This window comes from Lepus europaeus, chromosome 1 (assembly GCF_033115175.1).
Source record: "Lepus europaeus isolate LE1 chromosome 1, mLepTim1.pri, whole genome shotgun sequence".
Lineage (NCBI taxonomy): Eukaryota > Metazoa > Chordata > Mammalia > Lagomorpha > Leporidae > Lepus > Lepus europaeus.
The window spans coordinates 163,677,881-163,702,417 of NC_084827.1; the positions used below are offsets into that span (position 1 = coordinate 163,677,881).

At 55.7% G+C, this 24,537-nt stretch overlaps 1 protein-coding gene across 2 annotated transcripts; it reads right to left on the minus strand.

Annotated features, from left to right (window-relative positions):
• Positions 1-1,946: 1,946 nt before the first annotated feature.
• PTPRN (protein tyrosine phosphatase receptor type N) lies at positions 1,947-18,415 on the minus strand. 2 transcript variants are annotated; one of them, XM_062201983.1, is made up of 23 exons: positions 18,295-18,415; positions 16,896-16,946; positions 16,547-16,660; positions 13,757-13,853; positions 12,645-12,906; positions 12,210-12,564; positions 11,675-11,806; positions 11,060-11,094; positions 10,171-10,445; positions 9,898-9,984; positions 9,553-9,632; positions 9,348-9,412; positions 8,527-8,745; positions 7,897-8,097; positions 7,666-7,813; positions 7,350-7,423; positions 7,021-7,098; positions 6,790-6,909; positions 5,712-5,878; positions 3,394-3,447; positions 2,574-2,638; positions 2,319-2,392; positions 1,947-2,106 (listed from the first exon to the last, which is right to left on the minus strand). In XM_062201983.1, the coding sequence occupies exons 1-23, from the start codon at positions 18,407-18,409 to the stop codon at positions 2,035-2,037; spliced, it is 2,940 nt and encodes a 979-aa protein (XP_062057967.1). In that variant the 5' UTR covers positions 18,410-18,415; the 3' UTR covers positions 1,947-2,034. The 2 variants fall into 2 exon arrangements, with proteins under 2 accessions (XP_062057967.1, XP_062057962.1); XM_062201978.1 differs by lacking the exon at positions 9,898-9,984 and having other exon boundaries at positions 18,295-18,409.
• Between the last annotated feature and the right edge of the window lie 6,122 nt (positions 18,416-24,537).

The following is a 24,537-nucleotide window of genomic DNA, read 5'->3' on the forward strand; positions in this document are numbered from 1 at the left end:
CTCCGGAGTGGCTCAGGAGGGACCCTGTGGGACCAGCAGGGGGCACTTGTGACCCACACTCCCTTTACACCCAGACAGCTAAAGGTGCAAGGTCAGAATCGGTACCCTCTGTGCCCAGGTGGCCCTCCCCACCTGTGTCATGGAACCCCGAGGATGCGGTCCCCTCCGTGCCCAGGGGGCCCTCCCCACCTGTGTCATGGAACCCCGAGGATGCGGTCCCCTCCGTGCCCAGGGGGCCCTCCCCACCTGTATTATGGAGCCCCGAGGGTGCTTCGTTCTCTGCCTTCACCAGGGGAGAGGCCCATCACCCAGGACGGTGGGGCCAGACTGGGTTCAGACTTAACAGAAATCACGGAGACCACAAAATGCCGTAAAACCTTTAAGCTGTGTCTTCAAAGCCCAGAGGCTAAACCTTGGGCAGCTTTCCCGAGTTCACAGCCAGAGGCACGAGCCAATGGCGCGTGGAGTGGCCTAGGTCCACCCCGGCCGGGGGCCAGGCCACAAACTCAGGGCCCAGGGAGGAAAATGCTGCGTGCCCTCCTCTTTGGTCTCCGGCCATGGTGCGAGCACCTTGCATTGTCAGGTGGGGCGGTGTGGCTCCCCATCGCCCCTCACCTTCACCTTCAGTAGCTAAAGGCATAGGATGCGTTTTTCTCCAAGAGGTTGCCTGCCCAGAGAGGGATTTCAAGCCTCCATTGTGAGAGAGGAGTCTACAGGAAGTTTGCAAAATCACTTTTGCCCTGTTGTGCAAGTTGAGGTGTCTAAGGGAGTGGAGCTCTCTCACCCAGCAGGGCATGGGTGGGACCCCAGGAGGGGCCTGGGGCTGGGGTCTGCCTGGGGCTCCCTGAGCCTCAGCCCACGGAAGCACCCAGGTAGTCCGGGGTTTGAGGCACTTTTCACCGCGTTTCCACACCTACCACCCTTGTCCACGGACATCTCATGACACGCAAGTGAAGACCCCTTGTGGGGCCACACAGCGGGGAGGGTTCTGGGAGCTGGGGCTGCAGGGGAGCAAGCGTCCTGACATCTCACGGGGCCCAAAGGGCTTATCAGAGCCCTGTGGTGTGGCAGGCACTCGGCCAGAGCCACCTCGTTTAGTCCAAATCCCAGTCTTTGATGCTGTACCTTATTCCTGAGGCCCCGGGGCAGGAAGCAGCTAGCTGAGAACCTTGGGCAGAGGCAGGAAATAGGTTTGGATGCCCGGGTTCAGCTCCTGGCTCACAAGTTCTGTGCCCTCGTCTCTACGTCTTGAAAGTGGGGCTAATGGCAGGTGGTGTTCTTTTGGTGCTGAGACAAATACCCGTGAGGCCCCTGGAAGACTGCTGGCCACCTAGGGAGCACAGCGCGGCCAAAGCGACCGCCCCAGTTGGGACCCACTGTTCAGACGCGGGTACTGGCCCGTGCCCTCTCTGTGTCTCCTGAACCATGCAGGGCCCGGGCAGGTGAGCAGGGCAGGCTCACATACACTGGAGTCTGGGTTGCAGCTGCACAGACAACACACTAACTTTATTCACATCGATACAAAAGTAGATTTTTCTAGAAGTGGGCCAGAGGGAAGAGGTTGACTGGCTCACGCGAGAGGGCAGTGGGAGGAGGCTGAGGGCAAGGGCTGGCCGGGCAGATGCCAGCTGAGGGGGGTCAGGGTGGCAGGCCAGCCACGGCAGGGCTGGGGAAGCAGCAGGGGCTGGGGCTGGCCACCGCCACCCTGCTCTGGCCGCAGTGGAGGCTGGCAGGGGTTGGAAGCACCCAGAACCACAGGTGCCAGGACCCAGGGAACTCAGGCAGGGAAGGCTCTGGGCAGAACCCCTGCCCACATCCTTGCCTCTCCTCCCAGCCGGCTGCCAACTCCTCCTGGGAAGCCTGCCCCCCCGACCCCCCTTCCCCTTCCTTGCAAGCGCCTTTTGGAAGGGCTGTGCGTGCCACCGAGGGGCCCAATGGTGGGGCGGGAGGAGGCCAGGCGTGGGTGCACAGACAGATGCTCACGTAGGCGGACAGGAACGGGGTCTGGCTGCCCAGGGAGGGGTCCCGGGGGTCTCACTGGGGCAGGGCCTTGAGGATGGCATTCACTTCCTCCGCCACAGCGGTCAGGGCAAATTCAAACTGGTCCTGCGGGAGGGTCAGGGGAGGCTCCAGCTCCGCCCTGCCCCAGGAGCAGTTCCTGGGCAGGGGAAGGCGTGGCACAGAGTGCGAGTCCTCTCAGGGAGGCACAGAGGTGGGCGGGGGGGGGGGGGAGGGGGCGGGGAGGTAACTGCTGGTTTCCATGAGTGGTCCAGAAGCAGGTGCCAGGGACGGGGCGGGGGGCAGGAAGGCACAGTCACCTTAGAGCGGACGAGGCCAGGTCGCTGGTCCCGCACATGCTCCAGGGTGGCAGCAATGTCAATTTCCTTCACTCCTGGGGGGGGGGGGGGGGTCACGGGGCTGCTCAGGGGGCGTCACTCTTGGGGCATGTCACACACATGAGGTGTGACAGCCTGCTTCTCCACCAGCTCTGGGACCCTGGGTGCTGGGGAGACTCTAGCCAAGGCCTGCTGTGGGGGTGGGGCGACTGCAGGCCCCGTGGGGACAGTCCTTACCCTTTGCCATGCGGTTCAGGACCATGTCGATGAGGATGTAGGTGCCGGTCCTCCCTGCACCGTCACTGGAATATGAGTTGGAACAGGCTTAGCTCCGAGTCAGCAGGAAGGGGGAGGGACAGAGGGGACACAGAGCCCTGGGCTGGGAGGATACTGGCTGATCTGTGCGGGTGGCCGTGGGGACAGGCCAAGGGTCAGCCATGGAAGGACAGTCATAGCCCTGGGCCTTGAGTGGGCAGCTGGTGGCCCGTGGGAGTCGCTGGACAATGGGACAACTGGGGCTCTGTTGTGAGGTGGGCACAGTGGCGGGGGATGGGGCCAGGCTACTATGCAGCCAGCATTTTGTGGAAGAGGCCAGAGGGTCAATGCCCTCTGCTCCGTGGGCTGTGGGTGAGACTCCTTTAAACAGTTCTTGGAAAGCAGAATTAAAAGATACGATTATTTTGGTGCAAAAAATTTGGAATCCATGCACTTTTTTTTTTTAAGTCTTCTCTGTATGTACATATTCAAGACTTTTTGCACCCTATAAGCTCATCTTTTAACTCCATCTCCCAAGAACTCTTTCACATGCCCTTGAGCAGCCTCGGTCACACGTTCTTCTTTTGTTCCTTCAACCGTTCTCAGCTCGTGGGGCGCTAGAGACGGGTGGTGCGCCTGAGGGGGCCCGGGGCTGTGGTGTGCCAGCCTCAAGGGGCTGGACGAGCAGCGTGCACAGGGAGCAGGAAGAGCTGGGATGAAGGGCCCCATCCCAGGGCCCCATGGCCTGGGGCCGCCGTGTCCTCAGCTCGCCCCCACCACACCCCATGGCCTCTGCACGCACCTGCAGTGCACGATGATGGGGCAGGAGCGGCCGCGGTAGCACTTGTTCACCTTCCTGCAACGAGAAATGGCCATGAGGGCCCGGTGGGCACCAGCAGAGCAGGAAGAGGGGCAGAACACAGGCCCGTGGGCCCCTCTTGCTCCCTTTGTTTTCCTGGGCTGTGGGCAAAGGCCCGGAGCTGGTGTGGGTGGCACTGGGCCCGCCTTGTCACTTATGAGCCATGCGCCCAAGCTTCCTGCCTGGAACAGCCGATCTACCCTTTTGAGCCTCAGTCTTCTGACCTGGAGAATGGGGTGAGGGATAATAATAGAGATGGCAACCTTCCCCTTAGGGTTCTTACAATGGGAAGAACTAAGTGCCAAGTGTGGCACACAGCAGGTGCTCAATAAATGGGTAGCCTCACAGTGATGCTAACAGCAGTCTCTGCCAGCAAGGCAAACAGGCTTCTTGGTGACCTGAAGGATGTCACATCCCTGCTCTGCCCAGGCTGGTCCTGTCCCCGGGCAGACTCCTGGTGGTTGTTCCTAGTGGCGCTGTCAGCTGGCCTGCGTTCCTCTGGCCGGGTCTTGGGGTGGGGGGACAGCCCCTCCACTCTGAACATTGTGCTACTGCGTCTCCCTGGACCTGCCTCAACTCGGCACAGTCGTTCTGGGGCTGGGTTATGGTCAGACTTGGGGTCCGCGTGGGACCCTTCCTGCAGCCCCTGGCCACAGCTCAGCAGGGAGCACGGGTTGGCTCCCTCCCTCAGAGGCCCCTGGGGACCTGCCCTTGGCCCTGGCGATCTTCCTGCTTTGGGAGTCACTTGCAGGCTCCTGATACCCCTTCTGGGCCAGGTCCCGCGGGAGCCATCTCGGCAGTCATCAGGTGGTTTCGTGGGAGGCTTGGGCCTCGGCGGTGCCCCAGCTAAGAGGCAAGGCGACTTCTCACCGTCCACATGGTTTTCCAGCACTGTGGCTGGCCTCGGGGGCTGGGTTTGAGCGGCAGTCACAGAGCAGCTTCCAGTCATTGGCTAATCGTAACAACAGTCACCGAGCATTAAGTGAGCCCTTTTGAGGTGGCAGTCACTCCTGCTGGGTCCCTTCCGCCTTATCCTGTTAAATCAGGGGTCTCCCCCAGGGGCGTCTGCCACCATTCTCATCTGACAGGCAAGGGGTCAGAGGGACGGGCAAGGAACTTGAGCCGGGTCACTTTCTAGGGCCTTTGATTCATCGGCCTTCCCTCTGGCCGACTGTCACCAAGCCACATGTTTGAAGCGACAGTTTGCCCTGGAGGTCTCAAGTTAACTGGAGCCTCTGTAGGTCAGCCTCAACCACCCCTGTGCGACCCTGAAACAGATCAGTGCTCTAAAAGGGATTTTAAACGCAGAAGAGGGGAAGCAGCCCCGGTACCCCATCACTTTCAAGGGCCTGTGCCTGCAGCCCCAGGGACTCCCGTTGGAGGCCACTGCCCTGAGGTGTCCCGGGGGCCATGCCCGTAGCCCCAGGTCCCCCCGTCCCAGCTCTGCTTCTCTGCCCAGCACCTAGAGACCCTAGGCCAGCCAGGCAAGAAACGGAGAAGCAGGAGAAAGCTGTGTGCTGCCTCGCCTCCTCCACGGGGCAGGCTTCTCGGCCACCTGTCTGCGGCAGGATCAGGCAGAGGGTGCAGAGGCCTGGGCTGCCCAAGGGTCCTGTCTGTTCCATCCAAGCAGCGGCCAGGCCGGCAGGGACCATCCTTGTGATTATGCATGGGAAGCGAGAACGCTGGCTGCGAATGCCCAAAATGACACTGGCAGCTGGGGCAGGGGGCAGGGTGGGACAGAGGGAGAGGAAGAGGAAGCACAGAGGGAGGGTGGGAGGTGGGGAAAAAGAGGAGAGGGCTAGGGAGAGAACAGAACAAGGCGGGAGCAGGGAGGGAAAGGGAGACCACGACAACGGATGGGGGGAGGGAGAAGAGGGAAGGAGGAAGAGAGTGAGACTGACACAGGAGAAATAAAAATAGAGGCAAAGAGGCTGGCAGCGGCGCCGGGTGCAGGGTGCCAGGCTGGAAGGAAGGCGCCCCCTGGTGGAGGAAAACCGACCCGCAGAGGCAGGGAGCACGCGAGGCTGACCAGGCTGGACCGCGCACAGCCTGACCCTGCATGGCTCCTGCTGTTCTGGGTGAAATAGTGGGGTCTGGAAGAGGCGGCCAGAGTCCCAGCCTGCAGGCCCCAGGTGGAGCTGCGGGCTGCAGGATCGGAGGTTGGCCGGGCTCCCGGCACCCTGCTCTGGCGCTGCTTTCCATCAGGGCTCCTAGGCACCTGCCGGGGATGCGCGGTCCAGGGCCGGCCCCGCGGCGCTCACCTGCGGAAGTCCAGCAGCGGCCGGGTGGAGGCAGGAGTGCCCTCTGCCGGCCAGCTGAGGAAGTGGAACTGCGTGAGCGTGCGCGTCTCCTGGGTCTGCACGTTCTTCAGGTAGAAACTCCGCACTAGGAAGTCCTCGCACCAGATGTGCTCCGACACCAGGTTCACCTGCCGGGGAGCGAGCCCAGGGCTGAGCGCGGCAGGGGCGCGGCAGCCGCCACGTCGGGCTTCCCAAGTCCTGCCCACCTCAACTTTTTAAAGTCCTCCCGGAAGGGGCGGACCCACCTGTCCCAGTGTCCCAGCTGGTCCCCGAACCCCTGGCTGCACGTGTCACTAGGGACAACTGGCAGCTTTTCCGCCTAGATGCAGCAGCTGAGGCCCGAGTGTCTCCTTCCCCTTCCTCACCGGGTCTCCCCCAGTATCAACGCTACACATAGCACAGACTTTGATGAAATTCTGTAATACTTGGTTTTGATATTTTCCTTTAACCACGAGCAGGGCCAATAAAAGGCTTTCACAAGACTGTTAAGTGCTCATTTGGTGATGAAAAACTCCACGTTTACCTGGGGATGAGAATCTCTTGTTGAGTTCTCTAGGTCTCTTGTCTGACAGCCAGGTCACCATTTCCCATTTGTCTGGAATTTCTTCCTCCTTCCCCTGCTTTGCCTAGCCCCCCCCCCCCCCATCCTCTCTCCTCTGGGAAAAACTGTTTCCATTTTACATAAGCAATATACGTGAATGGTAGTGTTTCTTTCTTTGCTGTGGCCACTAGGAAACTCAGAACTAAGCTGGCTCAAAGGCAGGAAGTCCTAATCTCAGCTTAGTACTTGGATGTACTTACCTCCTCTGTGTCATACGCTTTTGGTTCTTGGCGTCTTACCTCAGTTGTGGTGGTTTTATAGTTTTATTTCTGTGCCTTTATTGTAAGTCCCTACAGATTTTTTTCAACCCTAGATAGCACACACACACACAGACATACACACACGCTGGGTATGCATGCACGCACACATTTGTACACACATGCCCAGCACCCACTCTCCCCACTGCCGTTATCCCCTGGCCGGTGGGGTCCTGCTGACCTCATACACGTGGTAGAGGGAGGAGCCCTCATCCGGCCAGTAGCGGTCACACTGCTTAATGCCATCCTCCACCAGTGGGGTCAGCATCACGATGACGGTGCAGCCGCTCTCCCACACCATCTAGGACAGAGACCCAGGTAAGCTCTGCTCTGACCTCTCTGGGACTTGGCTGGCCCTGGCTGGCCACAGGGGTCCCTGGTCCCCAGAGAAGGCCTCCCTCCAAGAGCGCACCTGCCAGAAGTCAGCGATGGTATGGGACAGTGGTCCCTGGGTGGCTATGTAGGCTGGCATCCGGGGGTCGTGTTCGATCTGGGGGCAGGGAAGATGCAGTGAGTCTGAATGGGAAACACCGCTATGGAGAGGCTTGGTCAAAGGGGGAGACGCAGAGCCTGGGAAAGGCTGCGGATCACCCCCTCACCCCCCACCCATGTCCATGCTAGGGCGCCAAGCCCTAGAGTTCCAGGGACTTGGGTGGGGTGGGATGCAACCACAGGGGAGCGATATGCGGAGAGGCAGGAGAGAGATGTGGCAGAGGCGCGGCTGGCATCAGGGCCACTCACAATGGGGCTGGCGTTGATGTAGTCGCTCCGAGACGGGCTGCTCTCCACCTTCAGCTTGATTCGGGCGTGGTCGTCTGCAGGACCCCCCCGTCCCACCCCAGATGGCCCAGCGGTCACTGAGCTGGCAACTCCACCTCTCAGCTTGTGCCAGGAGCCCAGCCCCTCCCTGCCCCAACCCCCCAGCCCTCCAGAGCTCCCACACGGGGGTGGGCAGGGCCAGTCTGCGGTGGCAGGGGACAGCACGCCCTCCCCCGCCAACACCACGTGGCTGTGTGGCTGGCACCCGAGGACTGAGCTCCAACTGGGGCTCACTCACAGGGCAGGAAGTCGGGATGGCGGTTCTTCTTGGCATTGCCCTCCCCCTGTGCCGTGGCACAGGTGTTGGGCTCAGCTTGGTAGGCACACAGGGCCTGCCACTCCTTGGCCAGGCGGTCCCGGTTCCTCAGGTGGTCCTCCATGTAGGCCTGCAGGGGGCAGCACGGCCTGGCTCTGGCCCAGCCCACCCTCCTGTGCCCTCCCTGTCTGTGGGCCCCAGCCCTGTCCTGACCAGAATCATGTGTCCTGTGGAGATGTCCATGTTGGCCTGGGCGGGCTCCTCACACCACGACGGCGTGCTGCTGTGGGAGCTGGGGCTGGCCTGGGCCGCGTCGCTGAACTGGGAGGACACACTGCTCACGCGGGAGGGCTCCGGCGGCCCCTCGGCCCGGTTGAACAGGGACTTCGTGGCCATGTGCTGCCGGCACAGGTCCTGCAGAGCAAGGCTCGGTGAACCCTTGCAGCAGGTTCCAGGCCGGGCCCCTGGGCTCTGCCTTGCTGTTCCATGGGCCCCAGCTTCTCCAGGATGGGGGCTTCTGCCCAGGCCCTCACCCTTCTGAGGGTCGCTCTGCTCAGCTTACGACCACTTTGGATATCAGGAGTGGACTCCCAGAACCACAGCATCACGGCGCTGGGAAGAACTTAGGACCCTCTGCTTCCAACACCATCTGTTCAAAATGTCCTACAGCATCCCTCCCAAGGCTGTTCCAGCTTCCGCCGGGGGCATCCCAGGGATGAAGCTTCATGCCCCTCCCGCCCCATTCAACTCCCACCCTCACTTTCATGCAAGACCCAGACCTCCCCCCACCCCCCGCCAGCCCTTTGCGCATCCTCTTCTCAGCCAGGATCTAGGGCTGCACACCTGGTACTCAAAGGTGGTGTCCCCATGGGCCCCCTCGGGCCCCAGGGCTGCCAGGCGCTCCTTGTCCCGCTGCCGCGCATGCTGCCGCACACACAGAGCCACTGCCAGTGCCACCAGCAGCCCGGCCACGCCTGCCAGTGCCACCAGAGTAAGGAGCACAGAGCGCATGGGAGAGGCGCCGTGGGCAGGCCGGGGAAGGACGGCGGCCGCCTCCTCCCTCTGTGGGAAGAAGGTTGGCATCAGGGGGTGCAGTGGTGGGGTCAGGGTGGGGGTGGGGCGGGAAGTTGCTTCTCAGCCCTGTCTGTGCCAGGCTCCCTGTGAGGACATCTCCTGGGGCAAAGCCAGGAGGAGGGGGACGGCGGTGCAGGGCTCACATCCTCATTTCTCAGTTCCCATCAGACCAACTCAAGCACCAGAGGCCTGGCAGGTGACTCCCACCGAATCGCTTGTGTTTAAAAGTGGACATGGAGAAGTAGAGACAGTGCCCAAGGAATTGAATGGTAGAATGCGAGGCATCCGTGTTGGGTGCAGAATAGATAAGCATCTTTGGGGATACCGTCCATTCTGTGCAGGGTTTGGCCTTGGAAAATAAACTTTGCCCCAGAAGGCCAAGGGCATCTCAGCTAGAACTTGCCAAGCAGGGGACTTGGTCTGGCGGAGAGGAGCCACCTTGGCCATCTACTGGTCAGAAGGAGAACTGCACGGGGAGGGGCTGTTGTGGCAGGAAGGGGTCAGACAGCCACAGGAGGTTTCAGCTCCAGTGCACCCCTCCTCTGGGTCAGCCTCCTGGGACTTTGCCGCATTGTCCAGCTAGCGCATACCTGGCCCACGCCTGTCTGCAAGATCCGGAGCCCTGTCTGTGCTTCCAGTTCGGCCTTCACCAGCCCTGCGAGGAAAATGCAGGTCAAGCTCTCTCCGGCTTGTAGGCTATGTAGGCTGCGTACTTCCTATTAAATCGCAAGCCTGGATCTCTCCTAAGGCTGGCGCTGGGGCCAAGCCTGGGAAGAGGGCTGGGGCAGTATTTACCAGCTTGCTGAGTCACATCTGCCAAGGACAGGTTCTGCTCATTGTGCCGGATACGGAAGGTGAGGGCTGGTCCCACCACACTGCCAAATAGGAGCCACGTCATTGCCTTGCCCACCCCGGACCTCAGACTCAAGTAGAGTGGCTGCCTCTGGCCTCTCGGCAGCAGAGGACTGGGCTGGAGTAGACCAGAGCGCCCCCCGGTGGTGGCTGAGGCCATATGCAGAGCTGGGTGTGGCTGCAGCTTCAGCAGAGCTGGGCGCTTGCCTTCCTTGCCTCCCCAGAGCCGCGGCAGCTCAGGCTGCCTCCTGGCTCCCTGCCGCCACCCCAGCAAGATGCCAGCCTCACCTGATATTGATGAAGCTGCCCGAGGACATGTGCACGTGCTCAGCCAGGATCTCCAGGAGCTTCACTCCGGCAGCCAGGCTCAGGGGCCTGGCGAGGAGGAAAGAAAGTGGGGGACCCGCTCAGGCCCCCTCCGGGGTGCTCAGCCGCCCACCCACCTCCCTGTCACCTTCACAATCAGATTTCTGTTCTCTGCTTCCTGCCAGGCTAGCCAAACTCCTCCCCGCCCCCTGCCCCCCCAGGGACTGAAAGCCTTGCCCAGGCTGCAGCCCTTACCTCTGGTCGGTGACAATGTAGCCATACTCTTCAGCTGCCGGCCGAGCTGAGGGCTGGCCCACCACGGTGGGCTGGCTCTGACCCAGTGGGCTTTTCTTCTCCAGCAGGACAGGTGTGGCAGGAGGGCTGGCAGGTGTGGGAGGCTCGGAGGGGCCGGGGCTTACCCCCAGCTGAACTATATTGGCAGTGGGGCTGGCAGTGGGGTGTCCGGGCAGGGAGGGCGTGGGGGGCAGAGGCTCAGCTGTGTCTCCGCCCTGCACTTGCTCTTCTACTGTCTGTTTAGAAGGGAGAACTGAGGTGTGGCCTCTGGTAGCAGAGGGGCTTGGGGCTAGGACAATACATCCTGGAATCCAAGCCATCCCCAGGGCCCAGGGCAGTGCTGGGTGCAGAGAGGGCACCCGGATCATGTGAGCCAGGGCTGAATGAATGGAATGTGGTCTCTGATACTCCACAGGGTGGGGCTGGAGTGCGAAGAAGCTCTCGAGTGAGGGAAGCTGGGGTGAGGGTGGAGGAGGAACAGGTGGGCTGCGGTTTCTAGACTTTTGTTTAACCACAGGGTCTTAGAACCCCACCAGGAGAAACTGAAGTAGAGGCTCTACAGCTACAGGGGTCAGGAGGCTACCTGCCCACAGCCCTTTCTCCCCTGGATCTCCTTGGATCACGGTCCCACCGTAGGCAAAAGAGCACAGGATCAGGAATTCATGGCCCCAGCACTGCCGTGAACTTGATGTGAGACCTTGGTCATGGACTCACAGTCTACGGGCCTTGCGTTTCCCAAAAAGGAGGGATCAGAGGAGTCTGGCTCTGGGTCCCAGTCCTGGGACTTGGGCTTTGGAAGGGGGCATGCGCTGCCTCGGGGCACTTAGGCAGGCAGGTGCTGGGAACTCACTTTCTTGACATCAGCTCCGACGTTCACCGCCTCTCCTGTGGAGACAGGAGAATGAGAGTCTGGGAAGAGGCCAGGGCCCTCACGGCACAGTGGGAGAAAGGACCAGAACCCCTGAGCCTGTTCCACCTGCCACGGCCTCTTCCCCCTCAGCCAGTGCCCAACACCCTGGTGTTGGTCCCATCCTCGGGGTGGCCTCTTTTTTCCTTGCTTCTGCCTCTACAACTCACTGCTTTATTAACCCCTTCTTCTGTCATTGGCCACAGCTCTAAACTCCCTTTACCCATCAGCTGCTGGCTTCCCCTTAGCACTGGCTACGCCCTCCTCAGGGCCTCATTTTCATTCCCCTGCCCTTCCTGATGCCTGTTCTTCCTTGCACCTGCTGATGGCTTCTTTTCCACCTGCTAGTCTTTCTCGGGTCTAACTCCTCAGCTTGCCATGTGGTATGCAACCTGGCTCCCTGCTCTTTGCTGGCAATGCCCTTGTGTCGCAAAAGAACTCTCTTGCCTTGACCCTGACGCTGACATGTCCCTCTCCAGGCTGTTCCATGTGGTCTGGAGAGGTGGGACGAGAGGCCTCCACAAGCTGGGAGTTGCTGGTTTCTGCCTGGACACTCACCGAGATTTCTCCCTGCGCCTTTGGGCAGCAGCTGCAGCAGGGTCAGGAGGGTGGAGAGCTGTTCCGGGGTCAGCTGGCGCAGCTCCACCCCGTAGCCCGCCAGCACAGCTGCCAGTCTCTGCAGAGTCCCATCTGCTGGGAGCCAGACGCAAGGCTTAGGGCTGATGGCAGGGTGAACTTGTGGGATGTGCAAGTGTGGGTGGGAGCGGACTAGCACATGTCAGAGCTGCTTCTCAAATACCAAGACCTCCTCTTCCCAGCCCTTGTCCACCCTTTGGAGGAGAGGAGCTTCCTGGGGCCAAGACTAAGCTCCAGGGCCACCAAGGACGGCTTGAGCATCACTTTGAACAAGAGACACATTCCATGCCCGTAATATCTCCCACCCACATTAGTGCCTGGTTGGTATCAGCTCCACCTGGGCACTTGTTAAACATCTGCATGGCTTTTAGGATAAGTTAACAAATGCATACGAGTCAGGAAGGAGTCCCCATGGTTCCCCCGAAGACAGAGAGGTGGGTGCTGAGGTTTTTGTTACCTGGTTGCACGGCTGAGGAAGGGGGCCTCTCCCCACGACCCCCTAGTCCTTTCCCTTCATTGCCCTCGAAGGAGTCCACTGCCCGGCTGCTGCTCCCTTGCTCTGGCAGCCTTGGCGCTCTGGCCCTGCTGGGCACTGGCAACTCCTGGGCCAGGTAGAGCAGCCCTGAGTCCTGGAAAAGCTGAGCAGGTGGTGGCCCCGGGAGGTCCCCATAGGAGTGGCCAGGGTGGGCCGCAAACATGCCCTTGGAGGCAGTTCTGCTGAAGAGGGCGGGGGCTTCAGCCTTGTGCAGGGGGCTGGCGTTGTCTATCCCTGGGGCGATCTCTGAGCCCCGGGATCCATCGCGAGAGCCAAACTGCAGGAAGCCAGAGATGCAGGTAAGAGCAGAAGTCAGGGCTGGGGGACTGGTGGGCGGGGCCAGGGTCAAAGGCTCACCTGGTGGAACAGGTAGGGCTGCAGCAAGGCAGGTTCATAACTCAGAGCTGGGTGGGGAGGCTGTGGGGGCAGCAGCAGGTGCTCCAAGAGAGGGGGCAGTAGCTCAGCCTGCAGAGGGGTCAGGGGGGAGCCCACCGCAGCTCCACCCCCACCCACTGGAGGTCGGGGAAGCCCGAGCTGGGCGGCAGGGGCGGAGCCGGTGGGGATGCCCTGTGAGACCAGCTCCCCAGCGGGACCAGGTTGCCTGGGCACCACGCCAGATCTGGGGAAGAAAGCAAAGTGTGTTTGTGTGTGTATGTGTTGGTTGGCTGGCTGGCAGAGATTATGGGAGCCCAGACAAGCTCAGTAGCTTAGAGCAGGTCTGACCTCTTAGAACTGAAGTGGCCTTGGGGGGAGAGAGATGGGCCGGGTGGGGATGAGCCAGAGGCCAGGTGGGGCAGAGGCATCTGCCTCCCCTGTCAGGATGCCTGGGTCCCTGACCCACAGCTGCAGAGGCCAGGGAAGCATCAGGCTAGGGCTGCAGGCGAGAACAGGAGCAGGGAAAGGCAGCCAGGAAGCTGTCTGAAAGAACTGAGGCTGCAGCTTGCCTCGCCGGCCCTCTGTGCTGTGCCCACCGCTGGCTCTCCAAGTGTGTGCTCAAGTACTCAGGACTGTGCCGCCTGCCACCGTGCCTACTTCCTCCTGGCACCAGCTTCTGGGCTCATTGCCTTTCCTCTGCTTTGCAGGGTCTGAACCTGCCTTTAAAGGCTCTAACTGCAACATGATGGCACCTCCTGCCACGTGTAGCGGGGCCAGGGTCAAAGGCAGTGAAATGGGACACTGAACAACTTCAGTGCAAAACAAGATTCTAATCTGTCCCCGATGGCTACTTGGACAATGCTTTTGTAAAGACGTAAAGTGTCCGTGTGTTTCGAAAGCATTTTTTAGTTTCCCTGTTTTGCTGGATTCCCAGGAAAGGGCTCAGTTCCTTTTGGCCATGTGAGTAAGTCAGAGTGACTGTTCCTGAACTTCTTTGGCCTGTGCCCTAGTCTGGAGACCTTGGGGCCCCTCCCTCATTTTGACCACAGACCACCAACCTCACCATGCTACCATGGTTGAAAAAGGCTGCCTACCTGTCCCGTGGACGGGGCTCTGGGGGGCGAAGCCGGGGGATGCGCTCCATCTCCTGGGAGATCACATACTGCGTGAGGTCATCGTGCCAGGACAACCCTGTCGGGGAAGAGCTAGAATGAGGTGGGCTCAGAAGTCAGTGGGCCCAGGAACAGGGGGCAGAGGAAACCCTAACTGCGTGCCCTTCCCTGTGCTGCACTGGCTTTGGCAGAACAGAGGGGACAGCGGAGGGGTCCAAGGATTAAGAGGGTGATCTGACCTGCGTCCTTCCTGCAGTCAGGTACAGCTTAGACTCCCTGGATTCTGCTCCTATCTCTGCCATTGATGAGTTATCTGACTGTGGGTGAGTTGCAGAGCCCCAATCCTCTCCACTCAGTTCACTCTGAGCTGCATGTCCAAATCCTGTGGTCAGTTCTTGGGTTTTGTTTTACATAACCCATCACCATCACTGGACACTCACAGTTCCTTACTCCCCCTCCTTGGTACATTTTCACTTAACTTCTAGGACACTAAATGCTCTTGCTTTTTCTCCTACCTCTCTGGCTTCTCCCTTGTTGGTTCCTCATCTTTTCCTGGACCTCCTAATATTATAATATTGCAAATATCGCCATGTTAATATTACAGTACTACAAAGCTCAATCCTTGGCTTCATATTAGAATTTTTTAAGGATCTCCTCTTCATATACACTCATTTTTTGGTTATCTTATCCACCTCATGTTTAATTACCTATATGCCAAATAATTCTATCTTCACATCTCCATCCTAGATCTCTTTCTGTCAAAATCCAGTCTCACATTCAGTATTCAACTCTTTGATGCACTTGACTAGACATCTTAAAGTCAACATGCTCAAAAGCGAACGCATAGCACCACCCAAGCTGATTCTTCTGCAACTTTCTCCATGGTAATTAACATCTCCACTACCCCAGTTGTTTAGGCAATAAGTTCTGTGTGTCATTCTTGACGCCTCTCTTTACAACCATATCCAATATTTCAGGATATCATGCTGGCTCCCTTAAATATATATGATGGGGGCCAGTGCTGTAGCTCACTTGGTTAATCCTCCACCTGCGGTGCCAGCTTCCCATATGGGTGCCAGGTTCTAATCCTGGTTGCTCCTCTTCCAGTCCAGCTCTCTGCTGTGGCCTGGGAGGGCAGTGGAGGATGGTCCAAGTGCTTGGGCCCTGCACCCACATGGGAGACCAGGAAGAAGCACCTGGCTCCTGGCTTTGGATCAGCACAGCATCACCTGTAGCAACCATTTGAGGCATGAACCAACAGAAGGAAGACCTTTCTCTCTCTCTCTCTCTCTCTCTCTCTCTCTCTCACTGTCTAACTCTGCCTGTCCAAAAAAAAATGCTTTAAAAGAATCATTCTTGTTGCTGGGTTGAGAATACATAAAATATTAGGGAGTAGAGAGTTGAAGCTTTTGAATGGGAGACCATTCAAAGCTACCACAATAACTCAATTATGAATGTAGTTTGGACCAGGGTTGCAGGGAAGTAGGAAGGAATGATAGAATTCATCATATATATATATATATATATATATATATATATATATATATAATTTGACAGGTAGAGTTATAGACAGTGAGAGAGAGACAGATAGAGAGAAAGGTCTTCCTTCTGTTGGTTCACGCCGATCCAAAGCCAGGAGCCAGGTGCTTCCTCATGGTCTCCCATGCAGGTGCAGGGCCCAAGCACTTGGACCATCCTCCACTGCCCTCCCAGGCCACAGCAGAGAGCTGGACTGGAAGAGGAGCAACCGGGACAAGACCTGGTGCCCACATGGGATGCCGGTGCCGCAGGCAGAGGATTAGCCAAGTGAGCTGCTGCACCGGACCTTTTAAGGCATTTTTAAAGCAGGTAGAGCAGTTTCCTCTTTTGCTCAGGGTAAAGCCAATATCCATGTATTTTCCTCTAAGACCTCACAGTGGATTGCATACCCCCCATACCCCCCCCCATTACCTACCTGACTGCTTCTGCTACTTTCTTTACTTCCTGACAGTCACTTTGGCCTCCAGAGTGTTCCCCAGACTTGTGCTCCTGCCTTGTGGCTTCTGTCTTAGCTGTTTGGTCTACCTGAAACACTCTTTCCCTGGATAACTTCCTGAAAACCTCTTCCCCTAGATAACCTGACGAACTCCCCCACCTCCTTAGAGTCTGTTCAGATTTCACAGTCTCAGTAAGGTCTACCTTGACTACCCAAATGAACATTGCATTATTAACCTGACCACACCATTTCTGGTCCCTTTATCTTGTTATAATATTATATGGCACCTACCATCTAACATATGTATTTTATAATTTACATAATGTGCTCCTCTCTTTGTACTTCAAACATAAGCCTCAGTAAGCAGAGATCTTTGTTTTATTCCCAGATATATGCCAAATACCTAAAACTATCCCTTTCTCACAATAAGTGCTCAATAAATACTTCCTGACAGAATGAATGGGGGGAGGGGGCATTCTCCTGGCTGAGGATCCCAGGATGCATGGTCTGGAGCACTCAGACCAAGGAGTGGGACTTGTCCTAAAGAGGTGCATGCTGGCCTCTTCCAGTGTCTCATTCTAGAAACTCCCCATGGGCTCCCCTCAAGAGTCCCAGTATGGACCTCCCATCTCTAGGGCTCCACCCCCACTGCTATCTTGCCCCCTTCTCCAGCAAGATCTGGGAAAGTCAGACTCCAGAAGTGTGTTCCACAAAAACCCTTCAGTTAAGTCCCCTTCACTTCCTCTCCCATATCTAACCAAGTTCCAGGCTGCCTCCCCCAGTGCATCAGCGCTCACCTTGGGACATGAGTTGTCGGAGCACTCCTTGTAAACGTTGGAGAACAGGGGAAGTCACTTGCAAAAGGGGCCGGGCCTGCCCCACTCCCACCTGGCACTGTCCAAACAAGCCATCTAAGAGCACAAAAGTGGTGTCAGCAGAGGGCTTGGACCAGCAGGCTTCCAAAGTCCAAGCAGCAAATCAACACATTTCTCTACTTCTTCTCATGGTTCCCAGGGCTTTGATCCTCAAGGCCAGTCCCCATGCTCCCCACGCCCAGTAGCCCTGCTTCTGTCTTGGCCCCATCCATCCACTTGTTTATTTTTGTGTCTCCCTTCTCTTGTGAATCTATGCTTGAGCCTCACTCACCCTGAATACAGACTTCCAGGTGGGAGCAGAGTCTGCGGTCAAACAGACAACCTGTAGAGGGACAGGTGAGTAGAAGCTCAGACACCCACACAGATAGAATGGCTGCATGGAGAGGGGGCTGGAAAAGAAGATGGGATCCATTCTTTCATTCTAAGGAAGTCTTTAAGCTGGGAGGAGGAGATCTAGAATTCTTAAAGGAAGAAAGTATGAGATCTGACTTTGGATTTTGAAGACCTGTAAATCTGGATCCTTGCAAGCCTGAGTGCTTAACTGAGTGATGGGAAGAAGACTTCTTCCATGTTCATGGGGGTGGGCAGAGTGGGGGATGTTGCGGGGAGGGGGGATCATAAACTTCTGTTCTTACAGAGTTATTGCTATGGCAGGATTTGGGACCAGATTCTAGGGGAAAAGGGATTTTCCTTCCCAAACATCCCAAAGCATCCTAACTATGATGGCCTGGAACTCAGAAGAGGTGGACACCGTAGCACACCTCTCCCGCAAGGGGATGAGGGAGGGGAGGGCTCTCTCTTATGGCAGCAAGCGCTGCACTGGTCCCAGACCCGGGTCGCTGGTGCTGTCCGCGGTGCTGAAGCTCCGAGCCTGGCGCGGCCAAGGGCTCGCCTGGAGGCAGTAACAGGAGAGGGAGGGGTGCCGGGGCGAGGAGTTTTCAAAGACCCGACACTCCGCTTGCCACAGCGTCACAGGAAGTACCCTGCATTGGCCTCCCGGGTGGGGAAAGAGGGCGCCAGATGGCGAGGCTGCGCCCCTTCCCCCACGCGCCACCTTCCCACCCCCACCCCCGGCCCGTGAGTCAGCGCTGAATGTCTCTGTCCACACAGGTGTGAGTCAGCACCGGGCCGGGCCGTGGGGAGGGGGACAGGAGAGGACCCTCCGTTCTTCATCCTCTTCTGCCCTCCCATCCAACTCTCCCCTCTTATGGGTGACCAGATCGTAGCAATCGCCTTTCTGGGCTTAAAGAGAATCGCCGGCTCCTGTCTAGGTCCGCTCTCCGATGGAAGCTGCCACCCGGGCGCAGATCACGGCGCCCTCGCCCTCTTCCTCGCCCGGCTCGGAGCGGGTCACCACCTCCCGGGGGCCTGGGCGCGACTTGCTTCTCCTCTGGCCTCGGAGCCGGGCTCTGAGTCTCTCTGCCCACACGCAACCCCATTGCTGCTCGGAACCCATAACCTTCCCTCAGCCCAGTTCTCAGGTCCCGCCCCCGTCTCCCCAGCCCCACCTCCAGGCCTACGCCCCTTTCCTCCCAGGCGCCTCTCTTCCTCCTCGCACAGCGCCCACCCCCCGCTTCCACCTGGGTTTCTCACCTTCACCGCACTTCCCCCATCCCTCACCGAGTTTTCTCCCGGCCCAAATTGTCCCCCCCGCCAAGTTTCCTCCTGACCGTGGGCACTAATGGCGCTGCAGCCCCCCGGGCGGCTGCTCAGAAGCAGGAGGCAGAGGAGCAGCCGGAGCCCCCTGGAGCCTCCGGGACTCCCCGGCCGCCGCGGGCGCCGCATCCTTCCTGGCTCCAAGCACTCGCTCCCCAGCCGGAGCCGCAGCGACTCTGGCGGGCTAGAGGGGTCGAGGCGGGGCCTGCCACTCCCCACCCACCTAGAGGCGGGGTCTACAGCCCCTCTCGCGGCGACTCGGCCAACCGCAGGCGGGGGTGACGACACCTCCACCCCCGGCTCTTACGCTTGTTCGCGTCATAGGTGGCGTAAGAGCCTCGTCTTAGCCGGGGCCCCTGCACAACCCATTCCTCCTCCGCCAAAGAGTGGGCGCCTCGCTAAAATTCCCTCGTGGGCCCACCTTCTTTTACCTGTTCTCCTTTTCGAGGACCACACCTCTGTCCCCCAGTCCCAGGGTTGGCGAGAGGGTGACGGTTGGGCTGGGGCCCGGACAGATACGTGGGTGGGGAAGTGTACGCCCCAGGATGAGGTGCCTAGAGTGAGTGGAATACGCGCGCCCCAGTACCTTCATGAATACAAGCTGGGGGCCACCTACTAAGGGGATAACCTTGGGAAATAGCCTGTGTGCGCCCAAGTGGCCTGCCAGCAAGGCGGAGGTGCTAACAGCACTCACCTCACCAGGTGGCTGGGAAGACCGCCCTGGTTACTCTTGGGCGGAGCACTGAGAACAATGGCTGGATTTGTATCTGCTGCGCATTTGACCCGAATCCTGGGGCACCACTCTCAGGTCTTCGGCCATCATAGTTAGGATGCTGTCTCTCTCACCAGTTCTACCCGCTCTCCCAGCTCCCATCGGCCTTCCTCACTGCATCCCCACTGCTCCGCCTGAACCGCTGCGCTTTTCTTCATTGTTGTAGCCCGCATCCCCTAATCGTCTTTTTGCTTTCATTCTTTGTCGCCCAGTTAGCCAGAGACTGAGCTTTCTAAAGCCCAAATTTAATATTTTTACTTTCTGCTTTCCAGTAAAATACCAAAGAAAGTTGCAAGTGTGTAGTGAGTGCTCACTCTTCATCCAGACTTGACAATGATCGCTCTTTTGCCGTGTTTGCTTTTTAGTGTTTAAGCAGAAATGATAGACACAGTTCCCTTGTCAAGATTCAACGGCATCTCCAGGAAATAAGGACATTTTCCCACAGAACCAAAACATCATTCCGACGTCTAGCAAAATGTTCAATAATTACCTAGTATTATTTAGTGCTCAGGTTATAGTCACATTTCTCAAATTCTCTCTCCAAATGCTCTTTGTCCAGCTGTTTTGTTCAAAACAGGAGTCAGCCAGGGACCACTGGTGCTTGTATCAGCATAGACATGGAGGCCCCTTCCCCTGTTTCTGACATTATCTTGTCAAAGAGACCAGGTCAGTTTTCCTTTTTTTTTTTTTTTTTTTTATAGGCAGAGTGGACAGTGAGAGAGAGAGATACAGAGAGAAAGGTCTTCCTTCCGTTGGTTCACCCCCCAGATGGCAGCCGATCCGAAGCCAGGAGCCCAGCACTTCCTCCTGGCCTCCCATGCAGGTGTAGGGCCCAAGCACTTGGGCCACCCTCCACTGCCTTCCCGGGCCACAGCAGAGAGCTGGACTGGAAGAGGAGCAACCGGGACAGAACTAGCACCCCAACCGGGACTAGAACCCGGTGTGCTGGCACTGTAGGCAGAGGATTAGCCTAGTAAGCCACGGTGCCAGCCCCTCATCAACTTTTCACCTAAGAATTCTTCCACTTATTGATCCTTGACTGAGTTATTTCATCAATGGTGGCAAATAATGGATTTTTCTTGTTCTATAATTCCTTTTCTCTTGTATCAGTTGATAACTGTAAAGAAGGTCTTTCATCAACTGGGTTTACTTACCCTGAAGTACAATTCCAGCTGCGAGGGCAGAATGCAGTCTGGTTTTTCTCTTTACTCGTTTGCAGAGTAGTCATTTGTAGTAGTTACCCTGACAGTGGCAAATTAACTTTTAAAACATATTTTTATGATTTTTCTTTTTAGATTGTTACTGTGAAAGTACAGGTTTTTTGCTATTCAATGTGTCAGTCTATCATTATTCTTTTTGATATTTAAATTTTGATATTTAAATTTCCCCAGATTAAGTCAGTGAAAGCCCCTTTAGCCTGGTTCAGATCTTTTGAAACATAATCAGTGGAAGCTCCCTTACTTTCTGACACTCTGACACATACCTGGTTCTCTTTTTATTTCCTGTCCTAGACTTGAAAGCAGACATTTCTCTAAAGAGGCTCGATAGCTTTTGGTAACGACGGACTTCAGAGACCACAATCTGTGTTTTGGGGTGATAATGGCTATGAGGGTTATGTTGTTCTGGACCCTTTTAGAGTACAGAGCTAGGATGCACACACACACACACACACCCTACACTGATATTTCCAGTTAATTTTTTATATGTTTACTTATTTATTTGTAAAGCAGAACAACAGAGAGTGATGGAAAGATCATCTATCCACTAGTTAATTCCCCAAAGGCCTACTTGCAATTGGTGGCACTGGGCCAGTCCAAAGCCAGGAGCCAGGAACTTCTTTATCTAAATCTCCTGCAAGATGGTAGTAGGGGAATCCGGTACCTGTTATAACCAGGGTGTGCATTAGCAGGAAACTGAATAAGAAGCAGCCTATTGTGCTCCCTTGTCCTTACCTGTTCCTGAAGGTAACCGTCTTCTGTTCTCTTGTTGATCATGTTTCTTTGTTTTTCCTTACAATTTTATAACCTAAGCATGCATCACTAACTATTGATGCATTTTGTATTATTTCTGGTCTTGGGTTATCATGAATGGTGTGACTGTCTATGTTTCCTGCTGCACATGCGTATCTGGGGAGGCAGATAGCCTGAAATAACCTCATGTAGAGAAAGCTGGGGGAATAAATAACCTATTCTCACTCTCTTTCCTTTTTGATATTCCCAGGGTCCTAATCTAATCAGAATCCAGAGGAAGAAGGAATTCACTCAAGGTCAGCCTGTTGGAACAGAAAACATGTTGAAGACAAGTGCAGAGTGGATCTTAGGAGCAAATAAAGGATCAACTAGCTTGACTTCCCCCACCCTGTCTTTCTCTCCTTCAGAAGTCACCTGTAAGTATAGTTTTTGCTCTTATGTAGGTAATCTGTAAGCTTTACGAGGCTGTGACTAGACAAATTTCTTTTTATTCATTTTCTTTGCAATTCAACTGGCTTCTTGCATATGTGGCTTGATGTCTTTCATCACTTGAAATGGTTTCAGACCCTATCTCTTTAAATGTTGACTCTTCCCTGTTTTCTTGCTCCTTTCTTTCTGGGGCTCTGAGTAAGTATAGTCAGACTTTCCTGTGATGTCCTCTTTGCTTCTATCTTACCTTCTGCATTTTCCACTCTTTTGTCTCTTTGCGTTTCATTCTAGAGACTTCCTTTTCAACTGTGCTCCAATTTACCAATTTTTTCTTCAGCTGTGTACAATCTTGGATATTGAAACCAAGTATCAGACTTGGCCAGAAACAGATGGCACACCCAATCAGAGTGGTGAGAACAGTTTAGTGAAGGAACTATTCATAATGTTATAGGCAAGCATAGACTTTTAACAACTCTCAGCTGGTCATGGAGGGAGTCAGAGCTAAATCTACCTTAACCTATGTTTCTTTTTGGGTTCTGATCTCCCACCAGTTTCTACTATTGACCAAATCAATAATAATTGCCTCTGGTGGATGCAGTCCGTAGATATTAGCTCAAGGACATAGAACAAGGTGAAAAAAATGAAGCATTAATATGGATAGGAAAAGGGAATATCCATCTTTTAGAGGAGCTCATGGCCCACATCAGGATACCTGGGTTTGATTCTGGATTCCGGCCGCTGATCCCAGTTTCCTGCTAGTGCAGATCCCAGGAGGCAGTGGTGATGGATCAAGTAAATACATTCCCACCACCCACATGGGTTGAGTTCCTGGATTCTGATTTTGGTACCAGTGCAACCTCAGCTATTTTGAGCATTTAGAGGAGTGAACCAGCAAATTGGAGCTCGATCTCTGTCTCTGTGCCTCTCAAATAAATTTTTTTTCTAGTCTTCTATACTGATTTCTATGGTTTCTAGTTCCCTGTCAAAAATTACAATCTGGCTTTTATGTGCTTGAACATGGTCAGCACATTTGTTCTGCACCAGGACCATTGGAGTCACTGTGAATCTCTTTCTGTTATCCATTGTGAAGAGCACATTATTTGAAGAATCATTTGGAGAAATAATCTTAAGGCTTAGAGAACATTCACTTACTTCTGCGGGCCCCTAAAATATATAAATTTGATAAAGTCTTGGTCAATTTCAAGGTCATGTGCAGTCTGAGCAGGAATTGATTTACTTCCCCCCCCCCTTTTTTTTTTAAAGATTTTTATGTATTTGAGAGTCAGAGTTACAGACAGTGAGAAGGAGCGACAGAGAGAAAGGTCTTCCTTCCATTGATTCACTCCCCAGATGGCTGCAACAGCCGGAGCTATGCTGATCTGAAGCCTGGAGCCAGAAGCTTCCTCTGGTCTCCCACATGGGTGCAGGGGCCCAAGGACTTGGGCCATCTTCCACTGTTTTCCCAGGCCCAGCAGAGAGCTGGATTGGAAGAGGAGCAGCCGGGACTAGAACTGGCACCCACATGGGATGCCGGCACTGCAGGCGGAAAATTAACCTACTGCGCCATAGCATTGGCCCCTACTTCCATTTTTATCCTTATTCCTGGAGTTAGCCTTTTGGTGCCAGGCTAACAGGGAGTGGCTTACTGGAATTCTTCCTTTCCCAGGCCCTAGACTTGAGCATCTACACCTCTAGCTTCAAAGGTTGTGTAAGCCAGCCTTTCATCTGTTTTCTGAACACTGGCATTGCTATTTTTGCATTCTGTTTCTCTCTGGATCTTGGCTGGAGTCAGTTACTCCTCACTCTTGTGAGCTTTTTGATACTTATAGGAAGATTTTGGGTAATTTTTAAAATATTTATTTATTTATTATTTATTTGACAGGTAGACTTACAGACAGTTAGAGAGAGACAGACAGAGAGAAAGGTTTTCCTTCCAATAGTTCACTCCTCAAATGGCCGCAATGGCCGGAGCAACGCTGATCTGAAGCCAGGAGACAGGTGCTCCTTCCCAGTCTCCCACGCGGGTGCAGGGGCCCAAGTACTCGGGCCATCCTCTACTGCTTTCCTAGAACACAGCAGAGAGCTGGACTAGAAGAGGAGCAGCCGAGACTAGAACCTGTGCCCATATGGGATGCCGGCACCGCAGGCAGAGGATTAACCTATGCCATGGTGCCAGCCCCAATATATATTTATTTTTATTTTGTTTAAAAGGCAGAGATAGAAACCAAAAGATACAGATCTTTCATCCACAGATTCACTCCCCAAATACCCACAACATCCAGAGCTGGGCCAGGTCAAATCCAGGAGCCCAAAATTCCATCTAAGTCTCCCACATGGGTGGCAGGGATGCAAGTACTTAAGCCATAAGCTGTTTTTCCCCAGGTTTTGCATAATCAGGAAGCTGGATCAAAAACAGGAGCCAGGACTCAAATCATGCACTCTGATATGAGATGCAGGCATCCTGAACAGCATCTTGACCGCTGTTCTAACTACCTGCCTCAGTTTCAGATAATTTTCTGTCCACTTTCTTAAGGGTATATCAGATACCACTTATGGTTCCACCTTGCTTTCTCTTGGGTTACCTTTCTTTTTTAAAAATATTTATTTATTCATTTGATAGAGTTACATAGAGAGGGAGAGGGAGAGGGAGAGGGAGAGGGAGAGGGAGAGGGAGAGGGAGAGGGAGAGGGAGAGGGAGAGGGAGAGGGAGAGGGAGAGGGAGAGGGAGAGGGAGAGGGAGAGGGAGAGGGAGAGGGAGAGGGAGAGGGAGAGGGAGAGGGAGAGGGAGAGGGAGAGGGAGAGGGAGAGGGAGAGGGAGAGGGAGAGGGAGAGGGAGAGGGAGAGGGAGAGGGAGAGGGAGAGGGAGAGGGAGAGGGAGGTTTTCCATCGATGGTTCACTCCTCAATTGGCCGCAATGGCCAGAACTGCGCCGATCTGAAGCTAGGAGCCAGGAGCTTCTTCCAGGTCTCCTAGGTGGGTGCAGGGGCCCAAGGACTTGGGCCATCTTCTACTGCAGAGAGCTGGATCAGAAGTGGAGCAGCTGGGTCTCGAACCGGCGCCCATATGGGATGCCAGTGCTTCAGGCC

Coding starts and splice junctions, on each gene's coding strand:
- PTPRN (XM_062201983.1), bottom strand. CDS start 18,409: ATGCGGCGCCCGCGGCGGCCGGGGAGTCCCGGAGGCTCCAGGGGGCTC. Junction 13,854..16,546: donor CCGACAACTCATGTCCCAAG/GTGAGCGCTGAT, acceptor CTTCCCCGACAG/GGTTGTCCTGGCACGATGAC. Junction 10,446..11,059: donor TCGGAGCTGATGTCAAGAAA/GTGAGTTCCCAG, acceptor CCTTCTAAACAG/ACAGTAGAAGAGCAAGTGCA.